Below are 16,180 nucleotides of genomic sequence, written 5' to 3'. Positions count from 1 at the left end.
CTGCTTTCCAAGTTGACCATGTAACTACCACCTTAACGGAATTCCCCCGTCCCTGCTGTATTCAGCACTTTATTTCCCCAAATTTAGCAAATTTATCCGCACCCACCGGCTCCAGTAACGCGGGGGCGGGGCGGGCGCTGGGGGCGGGGCCCGCCCCGCCCCGCCCCGCCCCGCCCCGCCCCGCCGCTCCCCCAGCAGCGTCCCTGCCTGCCCGTCACGTGCGTTAGCGACAGCCGGCGGCGCCGCTCATTGGCGGAGAGGCGGGGAGGGGCGGGGCCGGGGCGGCCGGGCCGTCAGCTGCGCGCCGCGGCTATAACAACAAAGGGCTCCGCGGGGCGCGGACTCGGCGCGGTGGCGGAGGTGGGAGCAGCGCGGTCCGGGTGAGTTGGCTTTGCGGGGTGGCGCGAAGCCCAGCCCGCTGCCGGGGTGTAACGGCGCCGTGAGTTCTGAGCGGCCGGGCGAGGCGGTGAAAAGCAGCCGCGGAGCTCAGGTCTACCCCCTGCGCCCATCCCGGCTCCTCTCTTTTCGGGAAACGCCGGGGCCGGGAGGGTTTTGCCGTTTTCGAGGCTGTCCGGCAGCCGGTAGTCTCGTCCGCCGCTTCCCCGCCCAGCGGCGGGGCTGGGCTGGGCTCTGGAGCGCAGCCGGGAAGGTGCGCAGCTGCTGCGGGCTCTGCCGGGTCCCCGCCGGCCGCGCTGGGAGCGGCTCTGGGGCCTCCTGGTGGCGGTGGGGAGGTTGGGGCCGGCCTCTCGGAGCTGCACGGGTGCCTTGGGGGTGTCTTTTTTTCGTTGTGGTTTTTTTTTTTTTTGCTTAGCATGCAACCCATCTTCTCTGCTAGAGTAGGGGGGGGGGGGGGGGTGTGGAAACCAACCCAGGAGCTTTTAATGCAACAATGCAATATTGTTGGCACGCACTGGGTGTGTTATCTGTAACAGGCTCTTGATCACTCCTGTGGCTGAGTCAGTTGTTCCTAGTCTTCTTTCCGTGCAGCTGGTAGTTCCTGCCCAGAAGGAGAGGACCTCTCTTTCGGCCTCTGTCTCATTTGCCTCCCCCAACGATGGCCCTTGAGAACAGCGTCACTTCTTGGTCCCCATCTGACTTGCACAATAGCCTGCAAGTGTGGCGTTTTTAAAGGCACTTGTCCAAAAGGATGTCAAAACATCAACCAGTTTCTAAATGATTCAGATGTTTTTTTGGGTCCTCCTTGGGGTGGGGGAAGGGGAAAATGGGACACACTGCTGTTGATCTATGGAGGGACATTTATAGGTCAAAAGCTGCAGTTTGTTTAGCTTGTATTGTCAGGAGCAGTGATCTCCTGCTTGCTTGTTAGAGGTTAGTTATTTGATGTTGCTGTGATGCCTATTGAACCTTAATACAGGAGTGTGAGCTCTCATCTTGCTCCACTCTACACACAGAACAAAAAGACAGCCTCTGCCTGAAGGTACTTACAGTCTTGATCTAGGAAAGAGGCAATACATGTGTGTGGGAGTACAGGGAAGGCCAGCACTGGTCAGCAATTATGCTATGGCTTGCTCGTTAGCCTAAAGAAAAAATGAACTCTTGTTCCTAGGCCTTGTGCCAGAAGAGAGTTAGGGATGGATGTGGAAGATAACTGGAAAGCTACAGACTTCAGGCTTTCACTTAGAGTCCACTTCCTCATCTGTGGCAAGCTCTGTCTATAATTGAAGTGTTCAAACCTTCTCAAGAAGATGCTTAGGAAGACTGTGGGCATTTGGCATTTCCTTAGGTAACCCATGCAAGGCTTAGCAATCTTAATGGTTAAAAGTGTTTCCTGCTAGTAACCACTAAAAATTGAACTTTACTGCAGTTAAAAGCCACTTCTGCTTGCTGTGAAGGTAGAAGGAATAAATGTTTGCCTCTTTTTTTTTTTTTTTTTTCCCCCATAATTGACTACTGTTGTCACTTTTCCCTTCCTTCTGTTAAGTCTTCCAATGTTTCAAATTTTATCATTTTTCTTTAGACTCCTGATCATTCTTGTAGCTCTCCTAGAGACCCAAGATGTTTCCTTGTCAAGTGTGGCCCTAAAAAACAGCCTTTTATCGCTACTGCAGGTGAGCAGGTTGCTCCTAGTCTTGTGTCTTCCTGGATTGTTCCTGTCGAAGAACTAGAGTGCTTAACTTCATGTTACACTGTACCTTTTCATACTGCTCCTGAAGGCTACTTTAAATTCTAATCCTATCCTTTTGTCCTGTTTGAATAAGGAGGTAGCTGCATAAATGTCTGTAGGACCAGTACTGTATGGAGCAGGTGCTTGTCCTTGCATTGAAGAAGCAGGTGATGGGACCTGGTGTTGTGGGGTGAGGTGATGCAGGAGGCTAAAATGACACTTTAGTGTGGCCTGAGAGTTATTGGGTTATGCAGGGTATATTGGCCTTAAATAATATTCTTTACAGGTTGTATCTTTTAATGGCTGGGTCTAGTGCAGTGTCTTAATCCCTTTCTCTTTCTGAATGCAGACACTCGTACCCTCATACATGCATATCTTCCCTGTTTAATTATGAAACAGGTATTTAATCTGTAATAGTTCTGACATGCTGTGATAATTCAAATATTATTATGGTGAAATTAACTTGTAGTTAAATCAGTGAATATTTTTCACGTGTAGTCTTTACTTTTTCAGCTACTGTAATGGCTTCTATTCTTGGCTCATACATAAATATTCAAAGGCTGTAAGCATGCTGATCTGAGGTGGTGGAACATTCAGGTTCTCAGTACTAATGGGATTTTTAATCTTAACTGCTGAATGTAGAGTTCAGGCTTATGCTGACTAATGACATGTAGATTTAGGAAAGTGTGCTGAGAAATAAACATTTGGTTTAATTAAGTGTGCGAGTTACTTTTCCTTGTTACTTGAACTTACTGTACATGACTAGTTGGGCACTTGCTGTGAAAAGGATCCTGCTTGTAACTATGTAGTGCACTTTGAACCTGAAGATGGGATGTGCCTTCCTACCGTGTTGACTTGTAGGCAGTGGCCCTGAACTGTGTGTGACGAGAGAGAAGAAAAGCTGCCTTGGGCACCCCTGGGAGCCCTCACAGGAGAGTCTGGGAGAAGTGCGAGGCTGTGTAAGCAGAGGAGATGTGTTGTCTGGAGCAGAAAATATGTGCTTGCCCTTCGTCATCTCTCTCTGACTGGGAGGAAGACAGGCAGGGAGCTGGGGGAGCACCTCAGTGAGCATAGACACAAGACTCCTGTACAAGAGTCCGCTCCTCCCATAGGAGAAGGTGGGAATGGACAGCTGAACAGACCTTTGTATGGGGAGGAGGATCAAGAGGAAGGTGCTCAGCTCTGAGGAGAGACCTAGGCTTTTTCTGTCTGTGTCTGGCTGGGAGGGAATGGTGAATGCCAGTGAAGCTGCCTCTCCTCTTGGGGAAAAATGTTCACTGGTACCTCAGACCGCACTAGCAAGAGGGTTTTTAATTTGTTCCCTAGCGATGTTACCTGCTGCTTTGTCATTAAGACCATTGTCGTCACTTTTTTGCAGGTTTTGCGTAAGCTGTTTACCAGTCATGCCTCTGTATGTCCTGTACACAAGCATCTATGCACTTTAATCTCAAGTCTATGCCACTCTGCTAGTACAGTGTGGGCTGTGCCTTGAACCTTGGATAAAGACCTACCAGCCAAAGTCTTGTTACTGCCTTAGTAATGTTCCAGAGGTTAAATAACATGCTCATGGGAGAGATTGATAGCTTGTCCAGCCAAGAGCCAGAGTTCAGTGAGAAAGAAGACGATGAGTGGATTCTGGTTGACTTTATAGGTAAGACATCTGTCAAACATAAGCTCTGCCTTTGTCCTGTTCTGGCTCTTACTTGTACTTCCGTGTGAAGAAACCAGTAGCTTGGGAGAAATTTTACCTAAGCAAAACCAGTGTGGATTAGAGTGTAGGGTGTCTTCCAAACAAATGTACCAAAACATGTTATGTAAACTGATGAGAAAAGTGATGTCAGGTTTATAAGCCTGACACAGGCTTCAGCAGAACCACTTGTACAGATAAAATGTATTTGACTTATTACACAATTGTACTGCTTTACTGATAACAGCTGTTTTACGTGTCTAGCATGGCTTATCAGGGAACTCCCTTTTCCCCTCCCCTTGCTTTTAAAAAAATAAAAATTTGTGTACATGCTAATAGGGGTTTATTTCTGTTTCTTTGTTTTTTTTAATACTGTGTTTCTGACTACGTGCAACCTTGTTGTTTTTGATCTCCTGCAATCACCAACATCCATGGGTTCCTCTCCACTGACTAATGGCCACCTCCAGCAGACACTTGCACTAACTGCTCCGTGGAGGAAGCGGACATCGCTGAAGCATCGGCTGTGGATGGCTCACCTGTCTTCTCTTGTTTACCATCTCCCTTGGAACACTTGCCAGAGGCCAGCGAGTCTTGCTTCATCCAGTTCGAGTCGTGTCCCATGGAGGAGAGCTGGTTTATTACCCCTCCCCCGTGTTTTACTGCAGGTGGATTAACCACTATCAAAGTGGAAACCAGTCCAATGGAGAACCTCCTAATAGAGCATCCCAGCATGTCTGTGTATGCTGTCCACAACACCTGTCACAGCCTTAATGAGACTGGGTGTGGAGATGAGGAGTTTCACAGCCCAGGTAGTCCAAGGTATGTCTGACTACTCTTGTCAAGGAGCTCTGTTGCTGAAAATATCTGGTTTCTACTCGATCAGCTTAGACACTTAATACTGAATTTTCCAGCTTATTTCAGAGCAGGTGAATAGAGCATGAATACTACACAAGGTGGGCAGGGTGGGCAGGGCTGCCTGCCTGCTTAGAAGAATGTTATCTAAGATGACTATGCCAGGAAACAGTTGGGTGTGCTGTCTTGACACTGCAGTAGATATTTATGGAGCCTAATTATTCCCTTGAATATGCTCTGGTCCTGTTGAAACTGGTGGCAGTTAGCTGTATAGCTGGTAATGTAGACTCAAAAGCACTTTGCCCGCTTCATAACTACGTGTATCTCTTCATAACTGTTAGTCAGTAAACTTTCAGTCACCTTGTGATGTGAAAAATACTACTTTATCCTGACAGGGAAGTCTGTTTTGCTATTCCTTTTTTTTGTTCCTCAACCTAGTGATAGATTAGGACAGGATTAAATTTTTCCACGGGTGGCTTGTGGAACAAAAGCAAATCTGAAATATTCCACAAAGCTTACTCCCTTTGAGGTAAAAATTTGTGCTGCAAACTTCTACTTTTAGCAAGGTAAGAAGTTGTACTTTTTGGCTTTGGGTCCTAGAGATCTGGCCATGTGGGATTATTGCAGAGACATATTTGCCATGCACTGCTGCTTTGTTAACTGTCCAGTATATACAGCTATACAAGTACAGTGTGCATAGATGTACACAAATAGAGTATTTCTTTGCCATTATGACTCCACGCTTGCCCATGTGTTCATTGATTTGGAAATAACTAGGTGTTCTGAGAATCCTGGTTAATAACAAAGACTGACTTTTCGTACCATCTGGTGCTTACCCTTAGAAACAATAAAAACTGAAAAAAATCATAGTATACTAAGCTTTGTTATGCAGGAAGAAATGAGTGTAGTGGTAAAGTTGCTGTAGGTAGATGCCCATTGACTTTTCTGATCATCTCCTTGCCATATTTAAACTTCTTGGTTGAAAGAAACAGGTGACTTTGAGATGATGTGCAGCTGTATAAATTGAAGTATAGTGCTGATACCAGTAATCTTAGTGGGGGATTTTTATAATTATTTGGGGAAGGCAGTTTGTGGTGTCAAGCATCAAGGATCTAGCTTAACTTAAATTGGGGGAAGCTGTGAGCACACAGCACTCTTAAAAGGAGAGTCTGAAGGAATCTGCAAAAGCTATAGGCTGTGAGACATGCCCTGGTGAAAGACAGTAGACCAGTTTATCCAAAATACCCGTTTGCAGTGGATAGTAACATGCAAAGTCAGATACTGACTTCTTGGTGACTTGAACTGGGGATACTGGTATAAATAGGTCTGGAGAAGAATCCTGCCTTGTGTTATGCAGTACAGTTAAGCCACTTTAATGTGTGGGGAAGCTAAAGGTGTGGTGATCTTCAACTGGTGTGTGATTAAGCTGCTTCACACTGAATTTTGTGCTGTTGCTTTGTTAGAGGATCTAGGCTTTTGTACAGGTTATTTTGGGTGGCAGAACTGGGAGGAGGCTTAAGTCTAAAGCTGAAGTAGACTGCAGAAACTGGGAACATCAATTACACTGACAATGCAGTAAGTTTCAGAAACTGTTTTGAAGTCTCTAGTGGTTTAATGGTTGGCCATTTAACATTGTAGGGCCAAGAAAAGCTGCTTAAGGCACACTGGCACAGTAAGTACTACTGTTTTGGGATAATGCTTTTTGTTTGATCAGGCTGCTAGCAACACTGCTTCCTCTAGAGCCTTATCTGCCAAAACAATACTGGTTTTAGGACTAACCTTTGTGCCAAATGATGTTACTTGATCAAGCCTAACTACATCTGCTTTAACAAGCCAAAATGCTAAATGCAGAAAAATTTACTTGAATATTAATTGGGGCGGGGTCTGAAGCCTTTAATGTTTCTTGTGAGGTCTGGTTTGATAGCGCAACTAGCAGGACACTTAACGCTTTCTAGCAAGATAGTTGCTGGGGATGCAGCAGTGACTGTGTGTAGCACTGGTCTGGCTTTAGACACAGCCCCTCGAAAAGTACACTTTGACAATATTGATGGAGGCTCATCAGCCCTGTTCTGTTGGTGCCTGGGGCTCACTAGTGCCAGGCTACCAAAGGCAGCCACTAAGATACCAAAATGCTAAAGCAAAGCTTTTGAAGATTACGTGGCCTTTTAGCTAGTTCAAACCACCTCTGCTATCCTAGTTTTGCTTTAAGATGACAAGTAGAAGAGTGTTGGTTTGCAAACTAGTGCTGGAAGGGTATTTGATAAGAGGGGGAAAAGCTTAAATGTCTTCAACTAGCGTTTTTAAACCAGTTTTTCTCCTTTTGTGGAGGAAATCTATTTGCTCCTCTTAAATTCCTTTCAAAGCAAAAGGATGTTGTATAAACATCCCCATTTGTCAGGTTTGTCACATCTTTCCATAACAAACCACAACACTTTGTATTAGCAGTTGATGCCCTTTGCTAGCTAATGACAAGCAGCAAGGACATGTTTAGGAAATACAGGTTCTCTAGTAAGTGTGGTGTGGCTTCCTAGCTCCTTATGGCTTTCCCCAGAAAGGCTTCACTTGGAGTTCCACCTCCAGTATGGTTGGACATGTTGAGAATACCCCATATAGAAAACAGTAGCCCCATATTTGCAGGCACCCTCATGTGAATTTAACTTGTGTAATCTGCATAGAAAGTATTTACAAGGCACTGAACTGATTTGTGGAGTGTTATTCACTGATTTCTTGTTCTGTATTTCAAGTGCTAGGTTTAGGACAACATCCAGTGAATGAACAGGGGAAACACAGCATGTCATGCATGGCTGTTCTGGAGTCTGTAGGCTTCAGTCAGTCATATCAAGCTACCCAGGAGCCAAAAGCAAGTGGATTTGAATATTTAAAAGAAAAAAAAAAAGTAGAAGGGAGGGAGTATTCCCTTGCTGACAGGGAGTATTTTGCTCCAGTGTGGAGTGGGGGAAGACAGAAGAGCTCACTTCTGTGCCAGGTACCTGTGGCCCCCAAAAAGCAAGGCTACAAGGGTGTACCATGGGCATGGCAGACCAAACTTATGTCTACAGAGGCATCATACAATAAATGCAAGTTAAGCTCTTCCAGAAAAGACTCTCTAATAGACTCGTGTGAGTGCTGAAAAATGGACTTCCCAAGAAACCTCCTGTTGATGCCTGAGCAAGCTCCGGTCTTGCAGGCATCTTTCCTGGGCACCACTGAGTTGACAGCTAGTCATTGGGTCCCGGCTGGGGAGAGGGAAGGCAAGCAACTGGTGCCACTGATCTCACACCAGCTCAGACTTGGGATTTGCTTTTAAAACTGCCAGGTTATTTTTAGCTGTACTTTGGAAGTTTCAGGAAACACCAGTGATTGTTCTGTCAAGTAGGGAATTCCTTCAATATGTCAGCCCCTGCTTGCATAGGCCGCTGGTTCATTATTCGCTAGTGCATGATGGAGTAAAGGTTTGCCAAAACTGCTGACTCTCTGCTCGTGAAATCTAGAGGGCTGGTGGAAGAACAATCCTTCCAAGTTATTTCCTGTGTGTGTCACAACTGGTCTATCTTTCCCATTCCTCTGCACAAACATTGTTTGGATTTGTGTGGCTGGCAATCCAAACACTTTCATTAGTGTGCTTCTGTCTTCAGGCTGAACCACTTATGTTCAATGATTTTAAACCAAACTTTGCCTAGTGGATAACTCTTAAGTCTTCTAAAGCTGGAGCAGTGTGACACACATTGCCTTATATTTCTGATCCATGTTGCATATTTGGCTTAGGGAGGTGGGGTGGGGAAGGAGGGGAACAATAGTGTAAGATGCCAAGAGTCCAAAGGCTATTGTGGTGCCCTCACACAAAAGTGAGTTAGCAGCACTGTGCATTACTTAACCACTGTGGTCTTGCTAAACTGGCTTGGCCTCTCCTCAGCCCACATCTGTCCCATAGAATAAGGGTACCCTTTCAAAATGCTGGGTGTTGATGTCCATGTTCTGCCCTTCATAGTTTGCATGTCTTTCCAATGTACCTCAGTAATGGCTGATACCTGCTTGTTACATTTCTAGACTGGAGGCCCGAAATGAAACGGGACAGCGTGTTCACTGCTACGTCACAGCTCTTGCTACTCGTTCAACTTTTCTGGAAAAAACCAAGGGCTTTCGTCCTACCCACTGGATAAAAGAACATAGTGAAAGACACTATCTCAACAGAAACGGTCTCCGTCGTCAAAACCTCACCAGGGATTGCCACTCTCGGCAAATCAAGCACAACGGACTGTTTGTTCACCAGCCTTGCCAGCGTCAGTTCAATTACTGATGGCTCTTGTGGTTTTAATCTATGGTCTAATTGTTTTTTAGGTTGCTCTTGTTTTCATGCATAGGTAAGCGTGGTCAATCTGAAGCTGATTGTCAATCCCTCAAACACAATCGTAACTAGTGTTGCATTATTTTGAAATGACACACAAATCTCCCAACATCTTGCAGTGAGTCCTAAACGTTGATGTTAAATATCAATGTCTTGGAATCCTATCAGTGTGATAGTTTGTGTGCTGTTTTATAAACTATGATGTATAAGTGGGTTCTTAGTTGGTATTTTAAAGAAACTTAACTGAGATGAAAATCAGTTACGTTTTGCATTAATCAAAGTGGAGTTAGAAAATTTGAGGTTAGCTGTATGCTTTAATGACCAGTACTCGACAGCTTGTGTATCTGTCTGTATTCAGCATATATGATTACTTTCTAACAAGGAACTACTATAGCTGCCGGTGGATGTTACATAGCTGTGCTGAACTGTTACAGGAAGGACATCTAATCTAAATTGCCTAGTACCCTATGTGTGTTAGTGGAGTCTGTAGGTGTTGGATACTTGATATGGGTATCGGAAAAATATTGTTGCAGTATGATATGGCACTGGTGTTACAGATGTAGTACCTCACAGTGGAGTGGAAGGAAAAGTGGACCTATGGGTTAAGTGCAGACGCACAACCCGGGGAGCTGAACTGGGTTTTACTTGGTACAGTTTGAGTTCTTACTCCCTTTCTCTAACTCTTTCTGTCTTTGAAAGATGTATTTCCCCTACCCTATTTCATTTAATCTCTAGTCTAGTTAAAGGAAAAAGATGGTGGATCCACCATTCTTTTAATCCCATCAGTAGCTGACTGCTCTTTAAAGAAGTCAGGCTGATGGATAGCTAATTCTGAGCTGCTAATTGCTGTTAGATTGTCTTATATTTACAAATTGAGAGTAGCTCAAAAGTAGCTAGAGGGAAGGTTTTATTAAAAGTTCTCCTAACTTTTTCTCTTTCTCTCTGAAAATGAAGTCTGAATTAATTGTGACTGGAAATGAAGGTCAGTGTGTGACTGGGAGAAGAGGATGCTGAAAAACAGTCTTGCAGAACTAAACACAGTGATAATAGGGTGTATAAAAATTGAAGTAGACAGGCAGTGGTTGTTCTCCTAGCCCCCTGGGGGCAGAAGGACTGGGTAGCAATTCCTTGGGCCAACAGGAAAGAAAAGCCATTCAAAACTAGCAAGTAGTAGTCTTAAGAACACTGTGCAAGATGTTTTGGAAGTTGGCAGGCACTTTAAAAAAAAAAAGTAAAGTTCACCTGTTAACAAAGAGTGTGTATTACACAGCAGCCACATGGCATGCCGAGCCCTGATCAATCTGGGAAGTAGATTAAATGGCTATGGAGGTGAGGAAGTAGAAATCTGCACTGAAAGAAAGGGGGAAGATAAGTAAGTTTATCTCCCTTTCTGTCAGTGCTTAATGTGACTTACTGTTTTTTTTCCTTGTGTTTAGTGCCTAGGGCATTAAAATGTTAACATTACTCAACCATGTCTTCCAGTAGTCCTTATACAGAAGTTAGTATAAGGAGTCATGTGAGGAGTCTTTGAAATCAGACAAGATCAAGAATGTGAATTATTCCAGACCTATGAAGTATTTTAAATTCAGTCAAATGCTTCAATTTTGCTGAAGCAAAACCCCAACAATTTTCATTGACCTTGATGTAGTGGTACTGTTGTACATTCTGCAGCTGGAATTGTTGTGGAACATACTTAGTGTACAGGAAAGAGCATTTACAACCTCTGTTTCACTGCAGTTGTACTGCTTCACTGAGATTAGTTAGGATTGTTGCAAAGGGGTGTTGACAAATAGTTAAATGTATAAAAGCAAGAGGTGCTTTCCTGGATCCACTAGTGTTTTCTCTTTTTTAAGACGTGTTGAATTCACATGGACAGTGAAAGAAAACAAAATTGGTCACATCATGAGTTTCCAAAACAGAATTTTGTTACTACTCTTCTTCAGCAGTATGTGCCCATGTCCATACAACAATTCTTTTGTGGTCCGAATACTCTGGTTTATCTGCAAACAGCTGTAGTTTCACCAGTCTCTCATCTGTTGATGAATACTTACTCGCATCAAATTATCTATCGCTCCAACTTTTTGCCCAGCTTAAACTTCCTTCTCCTCACTGCCAACTTTCTAGCTCAGGAAAATTCTTTGCTTTCCTGGTTTTTTTTCTTTATATAAAAGCAGCTACTTTCCTTCAGCTTTAATTTTCTTAAAGTGAAATGAAGGAAGATGGAGTCTCCACTTCCCCAGGTTGGAAGGAGTAAATGATCCTTTAACTCTTAATGGGGACATGGAGTTGCGAGTATAAGGCTCCCAGGCTTTACAATGAGAGCCTTGGTCTGTTCTTCTCAGTAGGCAAGTAAATGCAACTTTAGACTGCTCCTAGAATTGGGAGATACTGATCTTTTTATACCACATTACTAGATGACTTTCTGGTGATGAAAACCTATATCTTTCAGGATATAAACTATTTTGTTGCACAAAGCTGTGCTTCTCAATTTGTAATATTGGAAACCATATTATTGTGTGAGATAGTACTGCATCAATGGCTTTTTGTTAATTTGTTTTATGTATTTATGTTGGTCTAGCCCTGTTTTGTGTCTGGAGCTATTGGGCAATTAGATTTGTTTTGGTTTTCTGTTTTAATAGTGAGCTGTGTGGCTTTTTTATATGGTTTTTGAATTGTACTAAAGTGTGTGTTTTTCTTCTAAAAAGTGGAGGCCTTGCACTGTCTCATACTGATTGATATTCATGAATCTTGCAGAGACTGTATTTTCATATGTATTGGTCAATAGACAGATTTGCATTTTAAACTGTGCCTTCTACACAGCAAACTTGAAGATTCAAAAGGGACATTTCAGTTAGGGTTAATACTGTACATCAGTCTATGCATATATGGCAGCTTCTCTCCAGAGCCACTTCTCTATTTGTAGCATCCTTTTGATACAGAAGAATGTCTGGCTCTTATTTTTAATAGTTTAACACAAGCTGAAAACCGACAAAATACAGCACTTTGCCAAAAAGTAGCATTGCTTAACCAGTGTGCATTTACTAAAGCGATCTTCTGTATTTTGTTTTCATGGTGTGTTCTGTGCACCATGGGGAGACATGATCTTAACTCTCAATAAAAAATGGCCTATTAAAAATTGTCTGTTCTTTTATGTTACAGGTTGGTCAAAGTCCAAAGCCTGAGCACCCCATTCAGGTAGCTACAAGTACTGAGTATCTTGGAATGCTTGCTCTAGTACAGAAGTTCCTCTGGGAATCAGTTTGCATTGCTGATCAAGTGACAATGTGTGGTCTAGGTAGTGTTACACGTCTCTAACTGCTGTGTTTCCTGATCAGCATGCAGAAGTGCCATAGGTGAACAGGACCAAGATAAAAACACATCACCACTTAAAGCATGCATGGGATGGGGGGAAGGTTTTTCCTTATCTAGGCTGAACCTCTCTTGTTTCAGCTCATACCCATTGCCTAGTCATCCTCCTGCCATGCGCCACTGTGAAAAATCTGTCTGGAAGGCTACAGTTATCACTCGAGGTGGAAGTAGGGACAGGTAACCTGTGAGGGACACAGATCCTGTGTAAATGCCCAGGGATGGGGTTAGGGAAGCCAAAGACAAGCCATCTGTAGCTGAAACTGGCAAGGGATGTGGAGGACAACAGGCCTTCCACAGGTATATCAGCTGCAAAAGGAAGATCAGAGAAAATATGGACCTGCTGCTAAGTGGGGCAGATGTCCTCAAGACAAAGGATGTGGAGAAGGCTGAGGTCCTCCATGTTGTTTTTGCCTTGGCATCTACTCTTAAGACCAGCCTTTGGGAACTGCAGGCACCTGAGGCCAGTGGGAAAGGCTAGAGCAAGGAAGATCAACCCTTGATTGAGAAGGATCAAGTTAGGAAATGCTTAAACAGATGGGACATAACACGATCTATAGGGTGCATCCATGACTGGCAAAGGAGCTGGGTGATGTAATTGTGAAGCTGTTCTCAATTATCTTAAAGGTTACAGCAATGCACAAGAAAGCAAATGTCCTTCCTATCATCAAGAAGGACAAGAAGAATAGGAGGTACTATAAGACAATCTCACCTTGATCTATGGGAAGGTGATGGAGCAAATAATTCTGGAAAACATTTCTAAACACAAACAGGAAAGTGCTTAGGAGTAGCCAGAATGCATCTGTACAGGGGAAAGCATGCCTGAAAGCCTTCTACACTTGGATGACTGGCTCAGTGGGTGAGGGGAGAGCAGTGGATGTTATCTTGACTTTAGCAAGGCTTTTAACACTGTCTGCCATAACATTCTCTCAAACTGATGAATTATGGACCATGTAAGTAGATGGTGAGCAGGTGGGTTGTGATCTGTGGCACAAAGCCTAGCTGGAGGCCAGGTGCTGCTGGTGTACCCTACGCTGTTAAAAACCTGGGTCATGGGGCAGGGTGTACAATCAGCATGCTTGCAGAAAATAGGAATTGTTTATGCACCAGAGGGCTGTGCTGCTGTTCAGAGGGACCTTGACAGACTGGAGAAATGGGCTGACAGGAACTTCATGGAGTTCAACAAGGGGAAATGTGGAGTCTTGTACCTGCAGGAAAAATACCCCAGGCACCAGGCCAGCTGGCTGGAAAGCACCTTGGCAGAAAAGGACCTGGGGGTCCAAGCAGACAACGAGTTGACCATGAGTCAGTAGTGCGCCCTTGTGGCCTCAAAAACTAAAAGCTTCCTGGGCTGCATTAGGAAGAGTGTTGCCAGCAGGTGGAGGGCGGTGATGCTTCCCCTCTACCCTGTGCTGGTGGGACACATCTGAGCACTGTGTCCGGTGCTGACCTCCCCAGTACAAGAGAGATGTGGACATACTGGAGTGTATCCAGCAAGAGGCCAGGGAGATGATAATAGAGTTAAAGACTGAAATAATGGGGAGAGGCTGAGACCTGGGATGGTTTAGACTGGAGAAGAAAAGGCGGGGGGAATCTGTCAAGGTGTACGAACACCTGACGGGGCGATAAAGACAAGAGGACAGACCCAGGCTCTTCTCTGGTGGTGCTCTGTGAAAGGACAAAAGGCAACGGGTGCAAACTGAAATACGGGAAATGCCATTCCAATGTAAGAAATGGGCTCACTGGTCTACTCTGGGTTGTTCTTTTGGCTTTTTCTGATACTGTGTGAATATTCAGGGATCCTTGATCTCTGCCTTTTCAAAAATCGTGGAGACTGGCCTTGCACAGGTGTCAGCCAGCAGTCTCAGCACATTGGATGCAGGCTGCTGTGCTCCATGGGCTTGTGTGGGCTGAGTTGTGCCAGTAAACCCCGGGTTGATTCTCACTCACTGAACAAACTGGGTGACAAAATGATCTGTTTAACTGACAGTGGTGAAGAGGAATTTGTGCAACAAAGCATTCATCTTCCCAGAGCAAGCACTGAGTAAAACTTTTCCTTTTCAAATGCAGATTTTGTGACCTGTACATTTATCAAAGCAGCAAGTCTATGCTGAGAGCTGTACAGTATCCTGCAGGAGAAAGTTTGACCAATTATGTCTGTATAATCATATGCACACAGATAACCTAACATAGCTATACCGATAATGTTCCTCTTGGGGGAACTTAATGCAGCTTTTTAAATTTAGGTTGGACACCTTCCAAAACATCATGAACTAGTGTTTTTTAAAATGTAGCCATATTGACTTAAGTTCTCACTTTACATTCTAGTTTTCCTGTTTATATAAATCCTTGTATCTCTCTGAAGAAGCTAGCATACTAATTGCTGTTCTCTCTGACACTTAATAGTGATAGAGTCACTCTGTTTCCTCGCTGAGTCGTTCAGTACCTGCTTTCTTTGTCTCATCGACTTCTTTTGATGCATGTTTATAACCACAAAATGTTGTCACCTCCGTTATAAGTGAGTGATAATTGCAAGGAGGGGTCAGGCTTTTTGACACACATAGAAATGACTCATCAAAAGAACAGGCCGGTGCTGCTGCAGCACTGTTGTTCCCATGATGTGTTCATGGTAGCTCAGTCTTTGAATAAATGGAACTGAACTGAGACTTAACAGGATGTGTAAAAAGTTTTGTTTCTCAGCCAGCCTTTTTCTTCATGAAAATACTGTCCTGGAGCTACTCCTGTATGACTAATACTTCAGAAGTTAAAGTCTCTTGACTTGTTCCAAAGTTTTGTGGGTGGATTGATTGTTGAACCCTCAAATACTTTAATGAGGCAGAGAACTATATTGTAATTTCGTGGGCAAGCTAAGGAAAAAGAATAATAGCTGAAAAAGAAAACCCAGATAAGAGTATCAAAACTAGGCTAGTGTCCAGGAGCAGACTTCAGATGTCAACTTGCAGACATGGGCTGTGCTATAAGCCTGTACTTTCTCGTGAAGTGCAGCCTTCACATTGTTGTGTTCAAGCAAGGTGACCTGGTCAGGCAATATAATAAGAAATACAATTACACCCAAAAATCAGCCTGAGTGCTAAAAGAATTGCAGATTCCCTGAAATGGGGCTCTGCAGCGAATTAGTGGAGGCAGAGAGAGCTTGTGAAGAGGAGGGAGGCCTCTGGCTTTTGGGATATGTGGGTAATGGCCACCAGCTGCTGGTTTTTGCAAGGTGAATAAAGAAGATGAGATCATGATTAAGAAAGGGAGGACCGATATGTGTGGAGGTATCCCCTTGTCTACTTCCAGCAGTGAATTTCAGGTCTAGCTCTTCTGTCTGTGGTGAGAGACTGAGATATAGGAGAGGGATATGCCTTTACTAAATGGGGAGGAGAAAGAGGAATTTGTTTTCTGTGGCTGGTGACAAACTGCCAAACAGCTGAATCAGTACATACACCTTTACCAATGGTGGGCACTTTGGGATGGGGTGTTGTCTCCTGCACGTCACCTTTGCTTCTCAAGAGAACCACGATGTGCCCTAAACATAGCCCAGATTTGGGTTATGGAGAATCATAAGCCTTAGTCCTCAAGTGTTGAAAAGTTGTTTGCTACAGTGCTTGGCAGCTGGAGGATCAGCAGTAAACACTGTTCACCTTGCATGCTTGGCAGGGAAAGTCCTGAGCCCAGGGCCTAGCAGCTGTAGGTTTGATGAGGTGATGTGAGTCATCTGAATGAGGAACCACATACACTCCTAGATCAGAGGCTAAGCCAGGGAGAAGAGGGCCTTCCCCTGCAGCCAGCTGCCTGCTTC

At 44.3% G+C, this 16,180-nt stretch overlaps 1 protein-coding gene across 2 annotated transcripts; it reads left to right on the top strand.

Moving 5' to 3' along the window:
* The first annotated feature begins 348 nt into the window (after positions 1-348).
* TP53INP1 (tumor protein p53 inducible nuclear protein 1) lies at positions 349-12,145 on the top strand. 2 transcript variants are annotated; one of them, XM_086465314.1, is made up of 4 exons: positions 349-380; positions 3,504-3,776; positions 4,283-4,631; positions 8,712-12,145. In XM_086465314.1, the coding sequence occupies exons 2-4, from the start codon at positions 3,665-3,667 to the stop codon at positions 8,959-8,961; spliced, it is 711 nt and encodes a 236-aa protein (XP_086321440.1). In that variant the 5' UTR covers positions 349-380; positions 3,504-3,664; the 3' UTR covers positions 8,962-12,145. The 2 variants fall into 2 exon arrangements, with proteins under 2 accessions (XP_086321440.1, XP_086321439.1); XM_086465313.1 differs by having other exon boundaries at positions 4,280-4,631.
* Positions 12,146-16,180: the final 4,035 nt, after the last annotated feature.

Source organism: Leptosomus discolor, chromosome 5 (genome assembly GCF_034619465.1).
Source record: "Leptosomus discolor isolate bLepDis1 chromosome 5, bLepDis1.hap2, whole genome shotgun sequence".
NCBI classification, from domain to species: Eukaryota; Metazoa; Chordata; class Aves; order Leptosomiformes; family Leptosomidae; genus Leptosomus; species Leptosomus discolor.
The sequence above is the reverse complement of the archived record's forward strand: the minus strand, read 5'-3'. Positions and strand labels throughout refer to the sequence as shown.

Excerpts from the sequence above, each read along its gene's own strand:
- TP53INP1 (XM_086465313.1), top strand. The coding sequence starts at position 3,665 with ATGTTCCAGAGGTTAAATAACATGCTCATGGGAGAGATTGATAGCTTG. Across the intron at positions 3,777-4,279 it reads GATTCTGGTTGACTTTATAG|CAGACACTTGCACTAACTGC; the intron begins GTAAGACATCTG and ends GGCCACCTCCAG. Across the intron at positions 4,632-8,711 it reads CACAGCCCAGGTAGTCCAAG|ACTGGAGGCCCGAAATGAAA; the intron begins GTATGTCTGACT and ends TTACATTTCTAG.